This window comes from Mustela erminea, chromosome 5 (assembly GCF_009829155.1).
Source record: "Mustela erminea isolate mMusErm1 chromosome 5, mMusErm1.Pri, whole genome shotgun sequence".
NCBI classification, from domain to species: Eukaryota; Metazoa; Chordata; class Mammalia; order Carnivora; family Mustelidae; genus Mustela; species Mustela erminea.
Window position 1 is genome coordinate 823,509 of NC_045618.1, and position 22,651 is coordinate 846,159.

The 22,651-nt window shown below is 61.4% G+C and overlaps 1 protein-coding gene and 1 long non-coding RNA gene across 4 annotated transcripts in view; one reads left to right on the top strand and one right to left on the bottom strand.

The window, feature by feature from the left end:
- RASGRF1 (Ras protein specific guanine nucleotide releasing factor 1) overlaps nucleotides 1–22,651 on the bottom strand; it is an 88,422-nt gene that overhangs the window by 48,154 nt on the left and 17,617 nt on the right. For 2 of the 3 annotated variants that reach the window (XM_032341889.1, XM_032341890.1), the window contains exons 2-5: nucleotides 22,305–22,411; nucleotides 16,165–16,312; nucleotides 9,078–9,170; nucleotides 6,592–6,845 (exon numbers count right to left, since the gene is read on the bottom strand). In XM_032341889.1, coding sequence (XP_032197780.1) covers nucleotides 6,592–6,845; nucleotides 9,078–9,170; nucleotides 16,165–16,312; nucleotides 22,305–22,411 — 602 coding nt within the window. Of the gene's footprint in view, nucleotides 1–6,591; nucleotides 6,846–9,077; nucleotides 9,171–9,756; nucleotides 9,985–16,164; nucleotides 16,313–22,304; nucleotides 22,412–22,651 lie in introns of those variants that run through there. The other variant, XM_032341892.1, reaches the window with a different exon arrangement.
- The window catches only part of LOC116590289, a 39,571-nt gene continuing 24,364 nt past the window's right edge, over nucleotides 7,445–22,651 (top strand). The window contains exon 1 of the long non-coding RNA XR_004285521.1: nucleotides 7,445–7,785. This is a non-coding gene — a long non-coding RNA (uncharacterized LOC116590289). The remainder of the gene's footprint in view (nucleotides 7,786–22,651) is intronic.

The window sequence follows — 22,651 nt, forward strand, 5'->3', positions numbered from 1 at the left end:
CACCCTCTGTGCGACAATTAGGGAAGTGGCAATCCTAGCGTTCCCCCAGCACCGGCTCTGTCACCACCTAGAGTGCCCGGGGAATGCGCGCTCCCCCGGGCAGCTGGCCCCAGAACAGCCCCAGTCTGGTCCCACAGCTCACCCTCTGAGGACAAGGGAGCTTCCTGTCTCCTCCGGCAACCCTCGTCCCTGTCAGCTGGTCCTTCTCTGCTGCCACTCACCACCCCAGCCCCTGCCACCTGGAGACCTGGGGGGGGTCCCCCGTGTGTCTGGGGCTTGCCTTGAATCAGACCAGGGAGTCTGGTCGTGCACCTTATTCTTAGATGGGTAAAGTGAAGCCCCCAAAGGAAGGGGTGGGGCAGCCTGAGCCTCTAAGCCTCTGTTCTCACACCCCCCACCAACCCCCAGGCTGTCCCCCCTCCCAGTGCCATATGTCCCCTGGAGCCTCACTCCCTCGAAACCACAAGACTGGGCAGGGGTGGAAGGTGCCGGGGGTCACGGGCCTGTGGGCAGCCGAACGTGGGGTCTCCTTTGTGCACGGAGGGGCCCCGAGACCCCAGGGGGAGAAGAGGGGAAAGCTCAGGGGAGAGTCGGGGAGAGAGACACACACAGACGACACCTCCAGGCTGAACAGCAAAGCCTGTAACTCGGTCACGTCAGCCAGACACGTAGGATGGAAGGAAAACAGTGCCGGGGAGAACTCGAACAGGATTCCGGGGAGAACTCGAACAGGATTCCGGGGAGAACTCGAACAGGATTCCGAGGGGAGGAGCCGTTCTGGGCTCCGTTCTGAGCCTGGGTCCTCTCGGTATGGAGGCTCCGCGGTCTTCTCCCTGAAGTCACGTAAGAATGGTCCCCCCAGTGTGGAGACACCTGATTTCCTGACCAGGGCCACCCCACATGGCTGGAGGCCTTTTCAATTTTAGGTCCCCTATAGAGGGACTTCCGACAGGGCTAGGTTCTGTCTCTCTGTGGCCCGACTAGTCTGTCGAGTTGACAAACGCACACCAATCCCAAGAGCGTTGGCGGCCACGTGTGAAGACCACTTGGACAGTTTAAAGGCAAGAGACTGACCCAGGTGTGTGTGGGAATGCACCAGGGGAAGAGGATCCGATCTGGGACGGCAGACTGGGCATCGGGGAGGCTTCAGGGGCTCTCGAGGGAGCCAGGCAGCCCTGGGCTACCCTGAGCACTGCCCCAGCAACGCTCAGGGAGTCGTTCCCAGGCACCTCCAGGCGAGACCTTCTCAGGAGGCATCGGGGAGGAAATGAACTTTCTTAAATTCCAACACTGCACGGAGGACTGCAGTAGCATGATAGGAACATCGTAAGCTGGGACTATAAAAATACAGTTGACGAAGCCTCCCTTTTTAAGGTACAAATGGAGCGAATTTCACTGGTAACCTTGTGACTCTCTAGAAGCTACTATCATTACCGATCTTCTAAGAAAATAAAATGATCTCATTTTGATTTGATTTGCTTTTTTAAAAAAATCACGGTCATGTTCACCGAACATTTTCTCTATGTAGCGTCCATCCGAATTCCTTCTTTTAGGAATTCTGTAGCCACGTCCAGTCATTATTTCGTCTCTTCTCAATTTTAGATAGCCCTGCATAGTAAGTGCACAACCTAACGTACACGTTGTAGACACGTTTGCTCAGCGATCGGACCACTGGTCGTGGGTTGGTTCTTCTAACTTTTTATTTTTTGGAATTTTCTTATTTTGCCCTGCGAGGCATATCCTTTCTTTCTGTCCTCTGCTTCTGCACACACGCTCATCTGTTTTACTTTGTTGCTTAATTTTTACATAAAGTGCTCAACGGCAGTCAGCCGGAGCGAGATACGCAGTCCTCCCCAGAGAGGTCAGCCGACCGTATCCATCACACATGCCTGCCGTTTCTGCTGCTTTTCTCCGCTGCTTCTCACCCTTATGACTTCTTACACGGTCTTAGGTCTGCTTCTAGACTTTCCATCTTACTTTCTCGCACAACCCTCAGGCTGTTTTCATTCCTTTTAATATATTTATAAACTTTTATAACAATTTAATTAAAGTGCGGCATGTTTCTTTCATTGTTCTTGCTTGGAAACACTGTTACCCACTTCTACGTATTTGTTCCTTCAGCTCAGCTTCAAGATCATCGAGCTGAGCAGCACTTTGGCTGGAGCTATATTACGTTCATAGACTATTTTGGGTGAAGCTAGCAACTTTTAACACTGAACTCTTCCCTCCAAGGTGGCGGCCGTGCCCTGCTCTTGTACAGTCTGCAAGCTCAGAGACGTTTTTACATCTTGAGACACTTTGGAAAAAGACAAAAGAACATTTCATCGTACGTGAACATACGCGACATTCATGTTTTAGCATCCATAGTGAAGTTTCATTGGAGCATGGTCACTTGCATTCGTTCATGGGTTGCCTGTAACTGCTTCGTTTCAGCACAGACCACATGCCCCACAACGTCTGAAGTACCTCCCGTCTGGCGCTCTAAAGAAAAACCGTGCTGATCCCTGGCCCATGCGAAGAGCGTCCCTGAATTGTGCAGTGTGGAGCTGGGGCAGCTGTCCATGATGACCCTGACCCCACCCACAGCAAGAAGGACCCAGACACAGGGTAAGTCATTATTTAAGTGTGACGGGTCCCACAAAGGCAGTAGGGGGCCCTGGGAACACACAAGCAGGGACTTAAGCCTATGGTGGAGCATGCGGTGACCAGGGATGTGACAGCCAAGAGAAGATGTGAAGACAGAGTGGGAGACACCTGTCAAGGATGGCAGGGTGGGAAAAACGTTGGAGGGAGAGGCAGTGACCTGTCTGCAGAGCACACCTGGGACGTGCTCATTCTGCTGGGTGCTCCCTGAGCCCAGAAAGGAGTGTGAACCCCCCAAGGCCAGTCCAGGGTAGGTGGGCAGAACATGGTCCCTGCACTCCCCACACTTGGTCCATCTCTGGCCTGTTACCCACCTTCCCTCTGGTGCAGACACGACTAACTCATGGGGGCATGCTGCACACCCACCCCCAGTCTCACCATCCCACTCACCCCAGGACGGCAAGTGGCACCTGCCCATCGGTCAGAGCGGCATCGATGTACAAGCCACCTGCCCCCCGGAGGGATGCCTCTGGTCCCCGGCAACGCCTGTGATGCCAGCACCGGGCGTGGGCGCTGGGCGTGGTTCCCACCGCAGGAACCAGCCCCAGTCTGCGAGGTTACTGTCGGGGTGAACCAAAACCTCCCGCACGTGTTTACTCAGATCTTTCTTCCCCTGCTGGGGGGGTAGGCACACCGTGAACCCCTCCCTGCCCTGCAGCAACCTCCAGGAATCCGCCAGTCTGGAAAGGGTCCTTCTGCAGCTCCAGCAACTACCAAGTTAGCACCAGGTTTCCAAGGGTGCCGGACCGCTCAGCCTGGAAGCAAATCCAGGGAAAGCTTTGTGTGGGAATGTCTTCTGCTAAGTGGCGCGGTGGCTTCTCTGGTCGGAGGCAGGAGTGCCAGGCAGTCCATGTCCCAGGGGGCTCATGGTCAAGGGAAGGTTCTCCAGCCGTGCAGGGGCGAGGCAGAGTGCACATCCAGACCCTTGCGGCCATGAGCAGAGGGAGAAGGCTGGGGGGTCAGGGGATGGGGTCCCAGCCTGCTACTGAGCAGGGTGGTGGGGAAGCACGGAGCTTAAAAGGAAACAGCTGGGCTAAAACTGCAGCCCACACGATGGCTGTGTGCCCGTGAGTACACCCTGCAACCTCTCTGAGCTCCAGCCTCTTGGGGCATCTCTGGAGACTGGAAAGCACGCAGGTGCAGAGCTGGTTCTGTGAGGCGCCACCGTGTCGAGATGAGCGCCGTCCAGAACGTTCCCTCCGGCCATGTGCTGGCTGGGTTTGTCACGACGGCAGGGGAAGCATCCGCCCTCCGTTCCTTGTGCACCTGAGGGCACAGAGGAGGGACAGTGAAGGTCCTGCTGATGACCGCAGGGCAACCACTCCCAGCCTGTTCCTTCTGCAGCCTGGACGTGGGGAGGGGAAGCCCTCTGCCTGCTCCTGCTGAAGATCAGAGCCCGGGGAGGGAGCCAGCCGCGCACAGGATGTGCTTCCCCAGATAGGCTCGCCGTGTTCTCTAACTTGAATCAGAGAGAAAACAGGAAGGCGTGGACGGCTTCTCCTTGTCAAACCATCCCTGCATTCTGGGGGTAATTTCCACTGGGTCGTGATGTATTCCTGGATCCAACCCGGTGATGTTCTGGGTCTCTGAGATCTGACAGGAGACAGACTTTGCTTCAGGCGCTGGAGTGATGCTGGCCCCACAGAGGAGGAGGGAAGCGTGGCCTCCACGTTCGGTGTGGGTTCCGTTCTCCCGGGGCATCTCCGGGGCTCGACTCTTCCGTTGGCGTCGCGCTCCCACGGAGGGCTGCACGCACAGCTCCGGCAAGAGGCTGTGTGTGAAGCCCTTTTGGATCCTCCAACACCTGTAAGAGGCAGTGTCGCTCCTGGAGGCCGGGAGAACTGCTCGGGCTGCCGCGGCCTGGACCAGGGTCAGTGAGACCGCGACGGCGAGCGCCCGTCCGCCGTGGGCCCCCTGCCCCTTGCAGGCGGTTGGTGCCAGGAGAGGAGGGGGCTTCCTCCCTCCTGTTTATTCTCAGGTAAAGGCCTCCGACCAGATCGTGCACTCGCTGAAAGATAAAAGCCATGGGCTGTTTTTTCAAACAACTTTTGAGCAAAGGCTGAGAGCTGGCCTGAAAACTCGTAACCGCAGACGCCAGGCAGAAAGAGCTCCGTTAGAGATGGACGAAGAGGGTAAGAAAATCGTAGAAAGAGTCAAGAGACACAAAGCCCAGCTTTCTTAGAGGCCGTAAGAAGGGTCAGCAAAGGCTTGCAATCGTGGCCTAAAATGCAAGCACGGAAGGCTACTAAGGCCTCCCACAGCACAGGGGGCCCCGCACGGCCTGGGTTCCAATTCCACAGCTGTTACCCGCAGATTTCCTTGATAAACACAGAATGGCACCGAAAATGTATTTTCCTTGTGATGTTCTGAAGCGCTTTCTCCTCTCCAGCTTGCTCTAGTGTAGGATATGGTCTATAAACCATTTAACGAGCAGATAGCGTGTTGACTATGTTACCAGGAAGGCTGTCCGAGCTGAGGTTCGGGAGTCGAAAGTTACACGTGGATTTTCAAGTGTGTGCCCCTCTCCCTGGAGCTGTCCAGGGCAGGGTGCTGCCTGCAGGTGCGGTCCGGGACCTGTGGCCCTGGCACTTGTGGGAGATGCGGTTCCCTGGTTCTCCCCCAGGCTTCCCAACAGAGAAGCACACGGTGGGTTCCCATGTCCACGCTCACGTGTGCACGTCCGCAGACCCCACCGCGCCGCCCAGGGCGCTCAGGAAGGGACGCGTCCTGTCGCTGTGTCGGAAAGACCCCACTGTCGTGTCTGGAGTAAGCGTTACCTGATTTCACAAAAATGTAAAGGATTTTCTTTCTTTGGGAAATAAAGGCATTTACATAATGCTTAAAAATTGTCTTCAACATATTAAGAAGCAAACCTTGTATGTATGCACGTGGTTCTGTTTGCAGAAAGTCTCATAAGGTCACATGCTGTTCCCCTCCCCGTCAGCCTGTCTCTTTCCTGGCCCACCGTGGAGCGGCGTCCACACCACGGCCTCAGGCCTGCCCACCCCAGCGATTCTGGGCCTCTCCAGCCGGAACCCTGACTGGCATCTGCACCTCTCCCCTACCTCCGGGCAGCCCCACAGGCCCCCTGCCCCGGGAACCCCTGGATCCTGTCTCAGGGCGGGCCTGGGTGAGGGCCGGTCAGAGTGAAGCAGCCGAGAGAGGCGTACCTTGGTGAGATCACAGCTGAAGGGCCATCTCGGGGCACACGGTGGCCCACCCTAATTCCTGGGGTGGGGGTGTTGCTTGAACATTGTGCTCTGATTCTGTGTTTCAAGTCTGCTGCTTTTCATCCAGTCCACCCAATTTTAACGCCCACCGAGAAGCTCATTATTTAAACCATTTCTTAAACTCCTTTTAGAAAGATGCTGACCGAGGAAGAGCAGCCGCCCGCTCAGCCTCCTGGGGCCCCGCGAGCCATAGGGACCCTGCAGTCGCTGTTTGGGAAAAGTAGGTGCATTTGCAGGGCAGGTGGACCCCGCGGCCCAGAGCCCGGCCTCCAGGTCATTATGGCCACGTCAAGATAGGAATGGAGCACTGCTAGCCTTTGGAGCCCGACTCAAAACTCGAAACCAATCCGCTCCGCTTCTCAGTGTCAGCACTGAGGCCGTGGGAGCCACGGTCCTCTGCTGGGGGGCCGGTCTGGTGCCCCGCAGGGGGTTTCCAGCAGCCCCGGCCTCGGGCCCCTCGCAGCCCACGGCACCCCTAAGCCCAGCTGGTTCTGACCATCAGACGCATCTCCAAACACGCGGGGCATGGAATGCCTCCCCCCGCTGCATGGCCTGTGTGTGCCCCACACCCACACTTGTGAGGGGGTGGCTCGGAGCCGCGTGGCTCGTGGGCTTCCACGCCGCGGGTGCCATTGGCTCCACTGCGCCGGGCGCGACCGGCGGAGGCTCTGCTGTGCGCGGTCTCATGCCCCGCGGCCCCGCCCCTCGGGGAGCGCACCTGTTCAGGAAGATGCTGCTGACGTCATCGTGCGTGATGGGGGGCTTCTTGGAGCTGGCGGCCATCCGCAGCGGGCGCAGGAAGTTGTTGACCAGGATGTGCAGCTGCTGCACATACTCGGCCTCGGCCTCCAGCATGCTGAACACCACCTGGTTCCTCCGGCGCATGCTGTCGGCGTGCGGTGAGCGTATGTAGTCCTGGATGATGGTCTTCCACTTGCGCCGGCACAGCCAGCCCCGCAGGAAGCTCTGCACCTGCGGGACGACGAGGGCGCGCTCTGTCACGGGGGTGGGGGGGGCAGAGACCGAAGCTTGGTCACCCTGGCCCCCTCTGCCGGCTGGGCGTGCGGGGAGGGAAGCCTGGCCAGCCACCGCCGCCTGCGAAGTCCTGGGCGACCTGACCCGTCCCTCCGAGCGGGTTTCCCCATCGGTAGGTGGGGCTAACGAGGGGGCCCCCGGACCCCAGGGCGGTTGGGGGTGGTGGTGGCAGCATCTGCCGGGAGCTTTTGCCGGAAGTGGAGGTGCCAGGCCCCCGCCCTGCCCTCTGCCTCTTAACAAGCCCCCCGGATTGCTGCAGAAGCCCCCTCTGAAGGAGGAAAAGGGTGGCCCGAGTCTGCCTCGTGGGAGGGGCCGGAGGACGAGGCCTGCCGGCTGTACCTGGAGTCTCCCCCCGCCTCTCGGCTAAGGACTGGCCTGAAAGCCCAGAAGTTTCAGTGAACACTCCTCCGGAGAGAGGGCGATTAGCCGTGAACAGAACACGGCGAATGAGTTAATCTCGGTCTTGGGGCCTCATTAGCGCTTCGGAGAGGTTCCAGCGCCTGCCCAGATTTCTCCTCCTCCTCCGGGGGGAATCAACGCGGACACTTGAGCTCGGAGTCAGGCTGCTCAGCTCCGCTGGTGTGTCGGCAAGAACGGGGGGGGGGGGCTTGACTCCCAGCCCCACAGAGCTCAGGCGGCTCCTGCTGTGGGGGGGGGGCGCCCAGGGGTGCTGGGATCACCCGCTGAGGACCAGGCACAGAGGCCGTTAGTCTCAGCGGAAAGGGGGACACGAACAGCAAGTTCAGGGGTCAGGCTGCAGGTCTGAGGCCGGGGCCGTGTGCCCCGGGGAGGAGGCCAGCCCCGAGCCCAGACCCCTCTCTTCCGAGACAGGGAGGCTCTCTCTACGCGGGAGCACTTGCCCTGAGGCCCCAGGACGGTGAGAATCAAGGGACGGGGGCGGATTTCAGCTGGTACTTACAATGTTCCCGCGAGAAGGGCTTCAGTCGTGGCTGGGAAGCCCAGTGGTGCCAGAGGGCAGAGGGAGAGCCCTGGTACCCCTGCCAGGGTGGGGCCTGGCTGGGACCTGGCGGCAAACTCCAAGGGCCATGGGGACCTGGCGGGTCCTCCAGATGCAGGAGGCCGGCCGGTGGGACTAATGGGGCTTGTGTGGGAGGCGGGCCCTGGGCTGTGCCTCCTCGTGTTTTCCAGGAGGTCCTGTGTCTGGGGACCCGAGGACGTGCCTCTGGAGCTGGGGGGCTGGGGCTTAGCGTCACGTGCAACGCCGACCTGTGTGACCTGGGCACGTCCCTTTGCCTCCCTGCCTCTCAGTCTCCCCGTATGTGAAACGCAGATAATAACGAAACCCCAGAGGGTTCTCAGTTAGGAATGAATTAATCTGCGTACAGCTCCTAGAATAGCGTCTGACACATAGAAAGTGCTTAATGAATGTTAGCTATTTCTATTTTTGAGAAACAAAATCCAGATTTTCATGGGAAATGTTTAGCTTTTAAAGCACTGGCAACAAATTAAAAAGAACAAAAAACACACTGTGTGGGCTCAAACCCCCAAACATGCCAGGAGGCTGAACTCGGCCTGGGGGATGCCTGTGTGCGGTTTCTGGTCTGGGGGGCACCGGAGGCGTTCTGCCCCCCTCCACGTGCAGGGTTGTTAGGTTTCACCGGTCTGTCTTACGGTGACTCAGGCTCCCCGGCTTCAAGCCTGGCAGCCTGTACACGCACACGTGTCCCTTCCCTGTGCTGCCCTTGGCTGGTCCAAGGTACTGGTTGGTACCCCAGCTACCGGGCGGGTCCCCAGGGCCTCCTACGACCTCTGGACTCTCATGGAGCAAACCAGCAGGGACAGCTCGGGGGACCAGAGGCTCCTCTGCCGAGGTGTGTGTGGGACTAGAGGGGGCAGCTGTGAGAGGAAGGGTCTGCATGAGGAGGGAGCAGGGGGGCGTGTCAGTGGAGTGGGGGCAGGGGGTCCTCAGGGCCTGTCCCGTGATGTGAGAAATCCCGCAGCTGCAGCCTGCAATCTGGGTTCCTTCCGCTTTGGAGCCCGTCCTACCCACAAAACAGGGTGGAGCCATGACCTCGGGGCAGCTCAGAGAACCCGCCCGACTGTGCTGCTCAGGGGACCTGTTCAGGCTGAGGTGGGGGTGGCCTGCCAAGGGGGCAGGGGGACAGGGGTGACAGTGTCAGGAGGCTCTCTAGGAAGGCTGGTACAGACCTTCTTGATCTTCTTGATGTCACTGTCCTCGTCGTTGGGGGTGGTGGTCTGGGTGGACTGGATGCGTTCATTGTCCTTGAGCAGGGATGCGATCTGTAACGGAGACATGCGTCGCGGGGTGAGCGAGCGCCCTGCCCCCTGCCCCAGGGGCCCCGCGGCGTGTGTCCCCTGCTCTGTGCGAGGCTGCAGAGCTAGGCAGTGAGGGAGCCCTGGACTGGGAGCCCCGGCGCCCGGGCTGTGGTACCCCAGGAAGCCTCAGTCTGTGGTTCTCCTCCCTTTGCCCCAAACCATCAGCCCCTTTATTTTTAACTTTGGCAAGCTAACCTCAAACTTAACCATTTTCACCCATTTGGTGCATGGCTGAGTGGCATTACAGTACGTGCCCACCGTCATTACAATACGTGCCCACCATCCCTGCCATCCATCTCCAGAACTTCCCATCTCTTCCCAAGAAACAATGTTTCTCAGTCCCCATGAAACAACGTTTCCCTGCCCCCCCACCTCCCCGGCCCCAGCCCCCATCGACTTCCTGACTACGAACTTGACTCCTCTCCGACCTCCTCTAGGACTGGAATCCCACTCGGTGCAGGTACGGCCCTCCAGCTCTGCCCACGCTGCCGCGGGGGGTCACCAGGCCTTCCTTGTTAGGCCCGGGGAATTTTTCATGGTATTTACATACCGTTTTGCAATCCCTTCATCTGTAAATAGATACTTGGCAGTCCCTTATTTTTTTCAGACAAAACTGCTGGAATTAGAGAAATGCGGTGTTTCTCTGCTAGCCTGGCGTCCCCTCCCCCCTGGGCTGCCCGGAAACCCTTTTCTGCCCCGGAGCCCCCTGTGGACACTGCTGGCCTAGAAACGCGGGCCAGCCGTGGGGAGGAACACTTGCGCCGCCCTAGAAAGCCTCCCGTCGTCTGACGTGGGCATCAGAGTCCAGCACAGCCTCAGGGACAGAACAGAGGGGCGGTGCCCAGGAGAAGGGGTGCCCCGGGCGACACGGCGGCGGGTCCCCTGGGCCTCCCTGAGTGGACGGCCAGGTCGTGCTCTCCCTGCCACTCCGAGCAGGTGCCGCCTGCTCGCTGCTCCGTCCCAGCTGCGGCTCGTGTCCACCTGCTCCCGGAGCCTCGCCGGGGCCTGGTGCTCGGCACAGACGCGGATTCCAGGAGAACCCGGGCGACGGCAGCACCACAGAGCTGGCCCCCAGGAGCGCTCTGCCCCCGCCGGGCCTCGCGCGGCTAAAGATAGCAGCTCGGGAGCCTCCAGACGCCGCCGCCTAGCTGGCTGGCACTGCAGAACGCGGCTCCGTCCCCTCAAGGCCACTCGCCGAACCGCAGGATGAATGGGCTCTCACAATCAAGCACTTTGAAAGCAAAATGGAACTGTTCCCCGCTCTCCACTCCCCTGGTTGCTAAAATTACCCCCACGATGCTCGCAGAGTGGCGGAAAACATCTGAGCAGCGCTGGGCCGCGGAGCTTTCTCCTTTCTCATGTCGCCCCCCTCCCCCTGGGCTTTTTCAATTCTGAGAACATCCGCAGGTTGACATAAAGGTTGACTCTTTGTGCTCCAGAGGGACGAGGGGCACACGTGCACACACGCGTGCACACACACGTGTGCACACACACGTGTGCACACACACACGCACAGGCAGACTCTTAGCTGAGGAATGCGGAGGTGCACAGTCAGCATTCCCCCAGCTTTGCACACCGAAACCCTCTTCTCTTCGCAATGGTGGTGTGTGTGCGCGTGAGTGTGTGTGTGTGTGTGTGTGTGTGTGTGCAGCCGGAGTTTAGATCTGACGGCGACCTTCTCAGAGAGAGGCTTTCCAGCACAAGTCCTCAGCAGGGACTGGGGCGAAAAATAGATGCAACTAGGTCAGGCGCGAGGCGCCGTGCTCGGGCAGCGCCGCAAGTCCTGGAGGCCACACTTAAGGAGCTTACTGGGTGGGCAGACTCCAGGGTGCTGGGGTCTTGGGCCATGGCTCCCTCCTGCCAGGAGCGGGCGTCGGGAGGTGGCTGGAGCCCCAGCCCCACGGAGCTCCCACCAGCCACCTTTCTCGAAACCTGGCAGGTGCCCTCTGTGGGGGGGGGGAACTGGTTTTGCACCCGGTTTGCCCGGCTGGCACCCAGGGCTGGCTCAGTAGACCCTTGTCAATGATGGAGCAGGCACTCTGGCTCCTGCCGGATCCCCTGGTTGGCATCCGGCACTGGCTGCCCATCCTGGCTCCGCGCCTGGTGTTTTGGCGGGCCCCTGCCCACCTGCCACCCACGGTCAGTCTTTCTCGGCTCGTCACAGGCAAACCTTCGCTGCCACCCTGCTTTGGGGCAGAGCCCCGGCTGCTGCCCACCATCCCCGAGACGCTGTCTTTAATCCTGAACCCAGTCCACGCAGCGGCTGGTGGGGAATTTATTCGGGTGTTCCTTCTTGTGAACAGCCCAGGTTTGGCTGAAGACCTCTGTATTCCTTGCATCCAAGCATCCGGCACACGGCCCAGCCTCCTCTCCTCCCTGTTTGATCCCCTCTGGCCTCTTCCAAGCCATCCACGTGCCCATCTCCATCCTCCTGGGCCCACCTGGTCCGCATATCCTGGTGACGTCTCTGTGCCGGGCTCCGGCGAGACGCAGCTGGAGGTGGAGGCGCCAGACCCCTCCCTGGATGCACTCCCGGGCTAACAGGGGGTTCAGACAGCCCAACAGGACAAGGCAGAGCAGACGTGCAGCCAAGCGGTGGGAGGGCCTCGCCAGGGAAGCAGCAAGGGCCGTCCGCAAGAGGTTGCGAAGGGTGAGCGGGAGTCCGACAGGAGGGCTACGGGACGGAGGACTTCCAGCGGAGGCGATGCTGTGGACAGAGCTATGGGGCACACAGGACATGGTGTTCCAGGGAAGCAGGGGCAGGACACGGCCCCAGGGGACACGGGAGGCGAGCCTCCGGCGTGCAGGTGCATCCCGGTGCGGACAGCAGGCCCGCTGCACTCTCCCGCGCCCTCCGGAGCGGTTTCTTCGCGGCTCTACCTTCCGTGCCGGGATCGCGGCAAGCTTGGTTTGCAGGACTGATCTAAACCCTGCACTGAGGTTCTCGTCACTCAGCGCGCTGCAAGCCAACGACGTATCAGCGCTGCGTCTATGCTCCCACTCTCCCCTGCCGGGCCTGCCTCACCCCTGCACGCTCACCTCCGAGCCCCAACCAGAGCAGGGTCGCTGCTGAAACCGTAAGATGCTGCCGAGCGGCGCACCCAGAGTGGACGCGTCTTCTCAGAGGTGGACGCCCCTTTGCTGTAGGTCTCCCGCGGCGTGGTGACGAGACACGGGGCCTGAGGGGGTGCTGTTGGGCAAGCCAGAGAGCGGGGGGCGCACCGTACGGGGCAGACTTCCTTCGGGAGTGATCTCATGTGTTCACAGGGAGAGGCAGCCGCGAGGCACACAGGCCGCAGCTTCGGGGCTGGTGACTGGGAGCGTGACCCGCGCGGGCCCAGGTGTGGCCGAGGGCTCGGCTGCAGCCACCCGGATGTTCTGAGGGCCCCGGGCTCTTCCTCGTGCCCCGCCCGGCCGATTATGCAGTGGGGCCTGAAGAGAAGGAGACTGTGAAATGCTAACAGCCGGCTCTCTGAAGGAAAGACCCTGCCGAGAGCACCTGCCAAGTTCACAGTGCGCAGTCGCACCGGGCCCACGGCCGGCTGCCCCAAGTCCAGCGCGCAGCCCGCGGAACACCTGAAGGTCAGCCGGTGGTTGCTGCAGGCCACGAGGAGCCAGCGCCCGTGCACCCCGCCGCGTGGGGTCCCGGGGAGATACTCCTGCGGTAGGAAGGGCTGGGGACGTGGGGGCGGGGGTGTGTCCTGTGTGTAAGCTGGTTTCCGACTCAGCTCTGGAAGCTCCCTGCTGCGTCCACACCTTTCGGGACATCGGTTCCATGTTGTGCACGAGCGCCCGTGTCGGGGATGGAAGCGAGAGGTCCAGTCAGGCAGCTGCTACGGCTTCTGTGGACTCTGGTTCTCCTGCTCAGACAGACGAGACAGGACTGTGCTTCTCAGCCCCTGGAGCGTGGGCCTGGTCCTGGGACGCGCTGAGTCCACGGTCGCGTGAGCCGCGGTGGGCCTCGCTCGCAGTTCCCTTCCCTGCATGTGAGCCTGGGGGGTCCGCCGGCTGTGTCCCCGACTCCGAGCGAGCGTTCGGGAGCAGGCCCCCAGTGGACACCCCGCGTGAGGCCAGAAGCAACCCTTGCTGCTTGAAGCCCCTGCGGCAGGACCCCGTCACCCTGACGGACGCACGAGGTGGCCTCCCGTGGGCACCAAGCAGTGCAGGGGGAGGGCAGAAGGCGAGCCCCTGCGTGTCCTCGGGGACGTGCACGACAGGCTCGAGCAGCTGCGTCTGGCTAGCGGAGGGCAGGGGACTGTAGGGGCTCGGGGCATCCAGGCGACACCGTGGTTGGCAACCACACCCCTTTTCCTCAGACCTGGCTCCCAGGGCTAGGCGCGGGGCCGAGGGTCTGGAGCCAGGAGACCCAAGTCCGTGAGGGACTCCATCCCTCAGGTGACCTTGGAGCAACCTTGCATAAGTCCCTCCCTTTGCGGCGGCCCTCAGCGCCTTCAGATCCCTCCAGCGGTCACGTTCCAAGGCCTGCTGACACCCACGTGGCCTACTTCCTGGAGCAGGCTGTGTCCACCCGCCCCGCAGGGGTGTGTGTGTGTGTGCGTGCGACACAGAGACTGCAGCCCGAGAGCTCCACGGAGACGGTTTTCTTTCTTGGTCTTCTTTAAAGGCTCTCTTGCCCTGATGTAACGCATTCAGGCCGACGCCTGCTCCAAATTCCCACCGACTCGGCCTCTCCTGCCCCCGACACACTCACACACTCACACACTCACACACACACAACGGACCTGCCTTCTGCTCCCCAGTGACACAGGGCACCCCGCAGCCCTCATCTTCTCTCGCACACTCGTCCCTGAAACTTCCCAGGCCGGATGCCACGTGAGCCCACGGCCTCCCCCGCGGTAGAAGAGCTCGCTCCTGCCCGGGTTGGCGCCTCGAGCTCCAGCACGATGCTGATGGCCTCGCACCCAGACCCCGGCGGTAGGCACGGCTGTCCCTCTGGGCCAGCTCGGAGCCTGAGGCCACATATTCACTGACCAAGTACCTCGTGCCAGGCGTAAGGAGGGAGCATGAGGGCGGTCTGACCCCCCAGGGGCCCCCACCAGGCCGGTAGGGTGGCGGATGGCGTGGAGCGGCTCCGATGAGGCAGGCGGGGGTGGGGACGTGGTGGGAGCCGGGGCAGTGAGCACCCCCGGCCGGGGCGGGGGCCTGGGAGGGGGTGCGGGACCTGCTAGGATTCCACGAGGCAGGAAGGCGGGATGACCGGGCGCGGGGTGCGGGGCGCAGGGCTCCCAGCTCTGGCTGGAGCGCCGGGGACAGGAGGAGGCCCGGGGAGGAGGATGAGGCTGTGGGCGGTGCTCAGGGGGCTGCAGGCGGAGTGAGGGCGTGAGAGGCCCCCGGGGCAGCCTGGCTCATAAAGCCAATAACGTGGGGTCAGGGCCGGGGCCCCGGTTCCTCACGGGTGCAGCCCGGACTCCAGGATGTGTGCTGGGCTGGGTGAGACGCCAGAAGGAAGCAGGTGCTGACAGGCGGGACAAGCTCCCGTCCCGCAGCTGCGCGCGGAGGGGAAAGACTGACGAGCGGACAGACAGCCCCGGCCCCCGGCCCAGCGCGCCCCCCGGCCCCCGCCCAGCTGTGGGAGCTCTGGCGGGCGGCCTGCTGAGCCTGGATCTTCTCGGGGTGGTCGAGAGCAGACTGGGGAGGCCCGTCTGAGGTGCCCCGCGCAGGAGAGGAGGAGGCATGCGGAGTTCTGGCGTCTGCTTCAACCGGAGCTCCCGAGAGGACATTGCAGCTTTGCGACGGAGTAACACGGCGGGACTGGTGACTTCCGGTCTGACCCTTCCGGCAGAGCTGGCCTCCGAGCGCCGGACGGGACCCACGTTTGGGGCTCCCAGCTCCGAGGGTTCCACCCTGAAATTCTTAGTGCTTTTCTCTTAGAATTTTCTGTTTTGTAAGTGACGTCTGGTGGGGCAGTGCAAGGGTCCCGGGGCCCTAGCTTGTGTGTTCTCCCTCTCCCTCTCCAGCCCCGGGACGGGCTCCCGCTGCCCGCTCCCCACCCCCACAGCTGCCCTCTGTCCGGCTACAGGCTGGCATAGGCGGGGGCACTGGACTCCACCTGCGGGAGCCCCAGTGTGGGTATGAGGGGGGTCCAGGGCGCATCCGTGGGGTCTCACGGAAGGGTGCAAGACAGCAGGGTGCACTCGGTGGGTGACCCCCACCCCAGTGCACAGGTTGTGGGGGTTGAAGTTGTGGGTCACCTGCCTGCCATGGGTTGGGGTGATGGGCTGTGAGGACGGGGGTGACTTCCCCAGCCTGGGCCGCAGCCTTGCGTTTTCCCTTGCGTTGGGCCCTGGAAATTACTCGGCTGAGTCTGCCAGCCGAGCCCATGCTTCCCCGTCCCCTCCTCAGCGCAGAGCCCATGGCTCTGGGGCGACATGGCCAGACGGTGCCACGTGCGCCGTGGGGCGAGGGGTCAGGTCCTTCTGTGCTGGGCACACAGCTGGCAGGGGTGCCTATAGGGTGGAGAGCACTGCCCGCTCTCCCGTTGAGGGAACTGCTCGGGACAGCGTGAGGGCTCGGGAGGCCGGGACAGCGCGGTTCCAACTCTGGAGGTCGGCGCGGAGGTCCAGGAGATACGGCTTCACGGACACACTCAGTATCATGGTTCTAGCGGTCTCAGCCTGACGACAGCGCGGCCCCTACACGGCTGCCTGGAGAGCCCCTGCCTGCCCCGACCCTCCGGGGCCTCGCACCCCTGCTGTGTCAGCGTGGCCCCAGGCAGGCGCTCTGCAGCTTGCCCATCAGCCTGCACCAGCCTCACAGCCTTGCCGTGTGAGGATAAAAAACCCATCTCACCGACAGACGAACTGAGGCACAGGGCTTGGGGGCAGAGGTGGGATTGAACACCCATCGGACTGTGCACCATCCCGCTCTGCCCATCACGTGTCCCCCTGCCCCGCCCCTCCAGAGCCCGTGTGGGGGTCGGGGCCCAGTTGGTGGTCACCTCCGCCTTCAGCCGCTCGATCTCGGTCTCGCCGTCCTCGATCTGCCGCCGCAGCTGCTTGGCCACCGTCTTCTCCGTCTCCACGATCTGCAGCAGGTGCAGGTACTTCTGCATCAGCGCCTCGTGCTCCGTGGCCAGGGTCCGGTAGCTGCGGGCAGGTGGACACGCAGGTTACCATGCCGCGGGCCTGAGAGCCGCAGGTCCAGCCCCAGGTGGGACCCCCAGTGGCGGGACTCCGGAGAAGGTCCCACTGCCGCACACAGCGCCTGAGGCCTCCCTGCCAGCTCCCGTCTTGCACTCAGACCTGTGGGTCCTGCGGGGGCCCCTCTCACCCACCGAGGCCCCTGGGTCTTTGCACAGGCGGCTCTTTTGTCGGAAGCCCATTCCCCCTGCCTCTTTCCTGGCCTGGCTCTGGCTCCACTGCCATGCTGTCTTCTCCGACCTAGACCATGGGGATGTCCCATACCCCAGGTCTCTGACGCCACACCCAGGGCTCTGGGCACACACCCGTCCAAGGGTGGCCTTGGCCAGGAGGCTTGTGTTGGGGGAGACTGGCAACAAGGCTGGAGGGTTAGGGGAGCCAGGTCAGAGGGCTTCCCCAGAGGATAAGCAAAGGGCAAAAGAGATAGCCCAGCATTGTGTACGTTCACAGGCCTCAGACTTGCAGGGCATCACGGCTGGGGGTGACCTGGAAGACCAGCCAGGTTCCAGGCCTCTGAGGGGGGAGCCGGGTCAGCTGTGTTCTGGGCCAGGGTTCTCCCCGACACCCCACAGCACAGGCAGGGCCACTGGCGGCGCCAGAGCTGGGGAAACACCGTTCTGTAAAGGAGGCCCCACGGGCTTCGCAAGGGAAGCTCTCAGCGGGGCCCATCGGGGAAGCCAGGCAGGGACTCAGAGGGAAAGCCCACCCTGCCCCCCACTCACCCGTCCATTCACCCCCTCCCCTCCCCGCCCCTCCCTGGTGCCCTCGGAACCTCCCCTCCCCGCCCCCCGCCCCTGTGTCCCCAACCTCCTCCCACCCGGGGCTTCACGGTTTCTGGCCGCCAACCTCAGTGGCCAGAGCCCCCCACCCCCTTCCATCTCCACGCCCCCCACCCCGCTGGCGGCGGTGTTCTGCCTCGCAGCCTGCCACGTCACCGTCTCGCCTCCGGCTGCGTCCCGCCAGCACCCCCCTCCCCCTCGCGGCTACCGCTGCCCTGCGGGTGTGGGTTCTGGTGGAAGCCCGGTCCTCAGACCCAGTCCGCTTGCTGGGTCCGGCCTCGCTCGCTCCCTCGCATACCCAGGAGCCCAGGGACCTCAGAGTCATGCCGCAGTTTGCTTATCTGTGACCTGGGTCTGTGCCAGTGAGGGACAGTTCAGCACACGTGACGCATTCACGCTGGGACTACCATGGTCCCCTCCCATCAGACCGCGGAGGCCCTGCTGGCTCCATCCTGAACCCCTGAATGCCTGTCCCTTCAGCGTCAGCGGCGGTCCCTGTCCCATGGGCTGTCTCTCTTCGGCACATAGGGAGCCCCGAGTCCCTCCATGTGAGGGACACACCCAGCTCCCTCCTACCTGTGCAGCAGGGTTGTTCAGAGAGTAGCCTGTCCTCACATCTGTCCCCCCACTTGCTTCTAGGCTGGGGCAGCCAGAGGTGGCAGCGCACCCACAGCAGTGGGGTCTCTGTCGGGGGTCATCCATGGGCTCCCCATGTGCTCAGTCGAGGGGCACTTTCCCGTCTGGCATCTTCTTACATGGCTTTCTGGTGGCCCTGGACGCGGCTGGTCAGTGGGCGCCAGGCTAGCAATGCTGGCTTTCGTCACCGGCTCGGGAGCCACACACACGTGCTCTCAGCCTCAATGATGGGAGCCCAGGCAGTCGTGCGTGGGAACAGCCTCACACGGAGGCAGGGGTGGGGGCCCTTGGGAGGCTGAGAAAGCCCGGTCCCCTGACGGGGTCGGAGGAGGCTGGCTCCTGCTGGCCTGACGGTGGCAGGGGGTGGTGGGGCGGGTGGACCTGGAGCATATCCCTGGCGGGGGGGTCCTGACCCCAATATCAAAGCTCCGTCCCAGCCTCCCCCTGTCTAAAGGTCAGTGAGGTTGCGAGAGTGGACTCTGCTTGGCAGGACCATTCACCAAAGACGAGGACTCGGCTCCCCTACCAGAATGAGTGTGAATGAGAATATTAGGTTTCGAAGTTTCTCCCACTTCCCAAGAGGCTCCGTTCTCTTAGCTTGCAAAGGGAGCTCAGTGGAGAGACGGTGGGGTCTGTCTTCACACTGCCGCATTTCTCCACACTCCAGGGCTGTGGGAAGCCGGGACTCGGGTGGTTTGTCACGGATGCTGGTGCCCGGTGTGGAGCAGGATCTCCTGGGCAGCCGATCTGGGCTGCCCCGCCTCCCCCGCCCTCTCCTCCAGTAACGAGGTACGGAGCACCTCTCTGGGCAGCACTGCCTTTGGAGACTCAGACTCAGAGCTGGACAGGAACTTGGGAGCCACGGAAGACCCACGGCCTCATTTTATACGTGAAGAAACCGAGGCCCGAGAGGGGACGTGCCTTCCCCTAAATGACAGTCTGGGAGCGCGGCAGCTGGAGCTAGAACAGGGCTCCAGTCCCCGACAGCGGGAGCTGCTCAGCTCACACCCCACGCCCTCCCTGAAGTGTGGACGGTGCACGCACGGGCAGGGAGAGCACGCTGTGGACCCCATGGCGCCTACCTCGGTATGTACAATGTATCTAGTACGTAAATGCAAACAGAAACCAAATAAGGTTCGGGCAACACTGCTCACTGCTCAGCAGAGCTGTGGAAAAGAGCCAGGCTCCCTCCTGACCCACACACGCACCTCACACTCACGCACACTCACGATGGACTGGGCTTGAGGCTACATGGGGTTCACAGTCTGCGCTTTCCCCCTAGCGACACAATGCGTGTAAGTCAGCCCCAGGACGGCCTCTCCCGCATGGGGGTGTAAGCGCTCCGAATCCCTGGGACCACAGATCTGATGTGCTTCTGCCCCTGCTCCTCCGTGGTGCTACAGGACACAGCGGGCCTGAAGATGGGGAGACGATCTTGGTGGGCCTGACCTAATCACTTGAAGCATCTGAGATGCGGTTTTCTCTGCGGGTCACAGAAGGGAGAGGTCCGAGGTTTGGGGCTGCAGAACCCCGCGTTAAAATTCGAGGTTTAATGTGCGTAGACTGGAAGGTGCAGGTGAGAAAAGCGTATGGTTGATGGTGGCGGGCTTTGATCTGCGCGTACCGCACCTGGGAGAAAGAACCTTCCATCCCCCCGGCAAGCCCCCTCACACCCCCAGCCAGCCCGACCCCACAGGCGACTCCAGCTCAGAGTCCTTCGCCACAAGCGAGCTGTGCCTGTGACACAACTTCGCGTCACTGGACTCCGATGGCGTGCCCTAGCTTGCATCTGGCTTTTCCTCCTCGGCACGCTGACTTTGCTGTTCAGCGTTTTGTGACAGGTGTTTCGGGCAGGCACCTTTCCGGTGCTGGGCGGTATTGTTGCCTAGACGTACCGGGGCTTGTCTGCACGTCTGTCTGTCTGCGGACAGACACCTCGGCTCTTTCTAGTCTGGGGACTACTATACACAGAGCTGTGTGCACAGGACCGGTCGTGGATGTTTTTGCTTCTCTCAGATAAACACCAAAAGGTTGACATTGCTGGTCACGGAGCCGGCCTAGCAATCTTTAAATGGCTCAGTTTTTTAAGCAACTGTCTAACAATTTTCTGAAGTGGTTAAGCCACTTTCTGCGCCTGCCTGCATGTGTGCCTTATGGGGCCCCACCCCAGCCCGGCCTCCGCTGGGTCTCTGTCACCTCCACCAGGCGAGGCTCCAGGGTCTCACACGGTCTCTGAAACACTTTAGTATCAATGTATTTTCTAAACCAGCGCAGTCCTGGTCCTCAGAATGTACAACCGATGAGAACTCTGCATTCTGCATCGCTTCAACACGTAGAAAGCCCCTCCCCGTCAGCAGACTCCTGTGGTTCTCAGAACAGCCCAGCTCTTGGCTCCTGGTGGGGGGACAGAGGCCCACTGGCTCTTCCTGAGGCTGGGTCCTTCCGCCGTGAACCCATCCTGCACAACACTGACAATTTCCACGCAAAACTGTAGCTCTGACGGCGTTGCTCCCCTGGTGTAAAAGCTTTGATGGCTCTCGCTGTTCACAGAGTAAAGGCCCAACTCCCCAGCTGGGTGTTCGAGACCCGTTATGACCTGATTACACTTCACCTTCTGAAACCCACACTGTGTCTCTTCAATAATCCTGCAGGTCTCTCTCGTACATCGGCGCCTTGGGGGTGGGACTGGGGCTGGGGGCCAAAGCGCTCATAGTTAAGCCCATTACGCCTTTGGTCCTCTGGCTCAGGTCAGACGTCACCCTATATCCAGCTTCCCTCATCTGCCTGCAGATGGAAGTAGTGTCTCTCCCCCATGGTGCCCTGTACCTACCAGGGCCTTTGTGTGCAAGAGCTAGCTGCAACCATGTCTAATGTCTTCCTAAGTGGACACGATGTCCCTGGGGGGACACCTGCATCCATCCCTCTCTGCCCAGCACCACAGTCAGAGCCTGACTCTATAAGTGCACGTGTGAGTACCGGCTGGACTGGATACTCCCTGAGAACAGGGAAGGACATGGCCTGACCTCGAGGTCATAGTTAGTGCTATGGCCATCGTAAAGGGTTTCTGGTCAGCTGGTTTGTTCCAGGGCTCAAAGAAGGGCCCTGGTATCCATTCACCCACCCATCCGACCATCTGTCCATCCATCCATCCATCCATCTGTCCATCCATCCATCCATCCATCCATCCGTCCATCCATCCATCCATCCATCCATCTGTCCATCCGTCCATCCACCCACCCATCCATCTGTCCATCCATCCATCCATCCGTCCATCCATCCATCCATCTGTCCATCCATCCATCCATCCGTCCATCCGTCCATCCATCCATCCATCCATCTGTCCATCCATCCATCCATCCATCTGTCCATCCGTCCATCCATCCATCCATCCATCCATCTGTCCATCCGTCCATCCACCCACCCATCCATCTGTCCATCCGTCCATCCGTCCATCCATCTGTCCATCCGTCCATCCATCCATCCATCTGTCCATCCATCCATCCATCCATCCATCCGTCCGTCCATCCATCCATCCATCCACTCATACACACACCATCCACGCATCATCACTGTCCATCCGCCATCACACGTACCCGAGACCCGTCCACTTATCGTCCATCTACCCTCCACGCATTCATCTTTCACCTTCCGCTCGGCGTCCAACCTTGCCTCTACCCTCGTCCGGTCGTTCACCCTTGATTTCTCCCGGTCCACTTGCTCAGGCTCCTGTAAGCCCCGGGGACCCGAAGAATCAGACTTGGTCTCTGCCCTCAGGACCTTACACTTAACAAGCAGAGAGACGCAGAGACACAGCACTCTGCACTGAGCCGGAGAGATCACCCGCTGAGAGGGGGTGCCTCTGGGGGTCCCTGCCCTTGGATGAGACTTGATTCTGTCAGGGGTTGTGAGCTGGGGAGCCTCACCCCAGCCCATAAGCCTGTCACGTCCCCACGACCCGGAAGACTCGATCCACGGTGGGGCCCTGTTTTCTCCGCAGCGTACGCGGAGAGGCCTGCGCTTTTCTCTCCGTCTGGCCCCTCCAGGGAGGGGCATGCCCTGCGGGGGATGAGGAGGAGCTCTGGAACCCCCGAGCTCGGAGAGGCTGAGAGATTTCCCTCTGTAGAACAGGAAACAGGCTCCGAGGAGAGGCAGGAGCTGTTCATGGTCACGCAGCAGATCCGTGGCTGCAGCTGGCTTGGAGCCCGGGCTTAGGCTTTGGTAGCCGTAAGATCCTTGACCCCAACCAAAGAGGGCTCAGCTCCCCTACTGGAGAGGAAGGAGCCGGTGCACTGAAGCTGGCGGGAGGCTGCTGCTCCGGTCTCCCTGCTCCCGGGGGCACCGAGGGTGGCACAGACCCAGAGCTCTGGGATCCGAGGGGACCCCTGCCAAGAGCCCTCCTTACAGCTCGCTTTCTCCCTCCCTTCCTCCCGTCCCCGCCCTCCCCCTCGGGGCCGCGGTTTGCTCCGGGCAGGGCCCTTGGGTTCCGCCTCTTTGGCGGCGGCGGCGGGGTGGGCAGGACGTACCTGGCGTGAGCGATGGCCGCCACCCACTCGTCACAATCCTTGGCATCCTCCGTCCTCAGCTCCAGGGCTTTCTGGTTCTCGTGGCTGAAGTTAACGGTGAAGTAATGCTGCACCGGGAAGAAGACAGCTCTGGTCACCAGGGTGTCCGCGCGGCCCTCCGTCCGGCTCTCGGGCCGGGCGCTCGCGGCCACACCAGCCAGGTGCAGACTCGTTCTGGGGCCCGGGAAGGCCATTCCAGTAAACATTTTCAAACTCGACTAAGGCAGGCTTTGTACATGGAACAGAGCCTATACTTAGGATAGGAAGGAAGCAAAACCTGATTGGTCGACAAATTGCAAAAAAGCCAG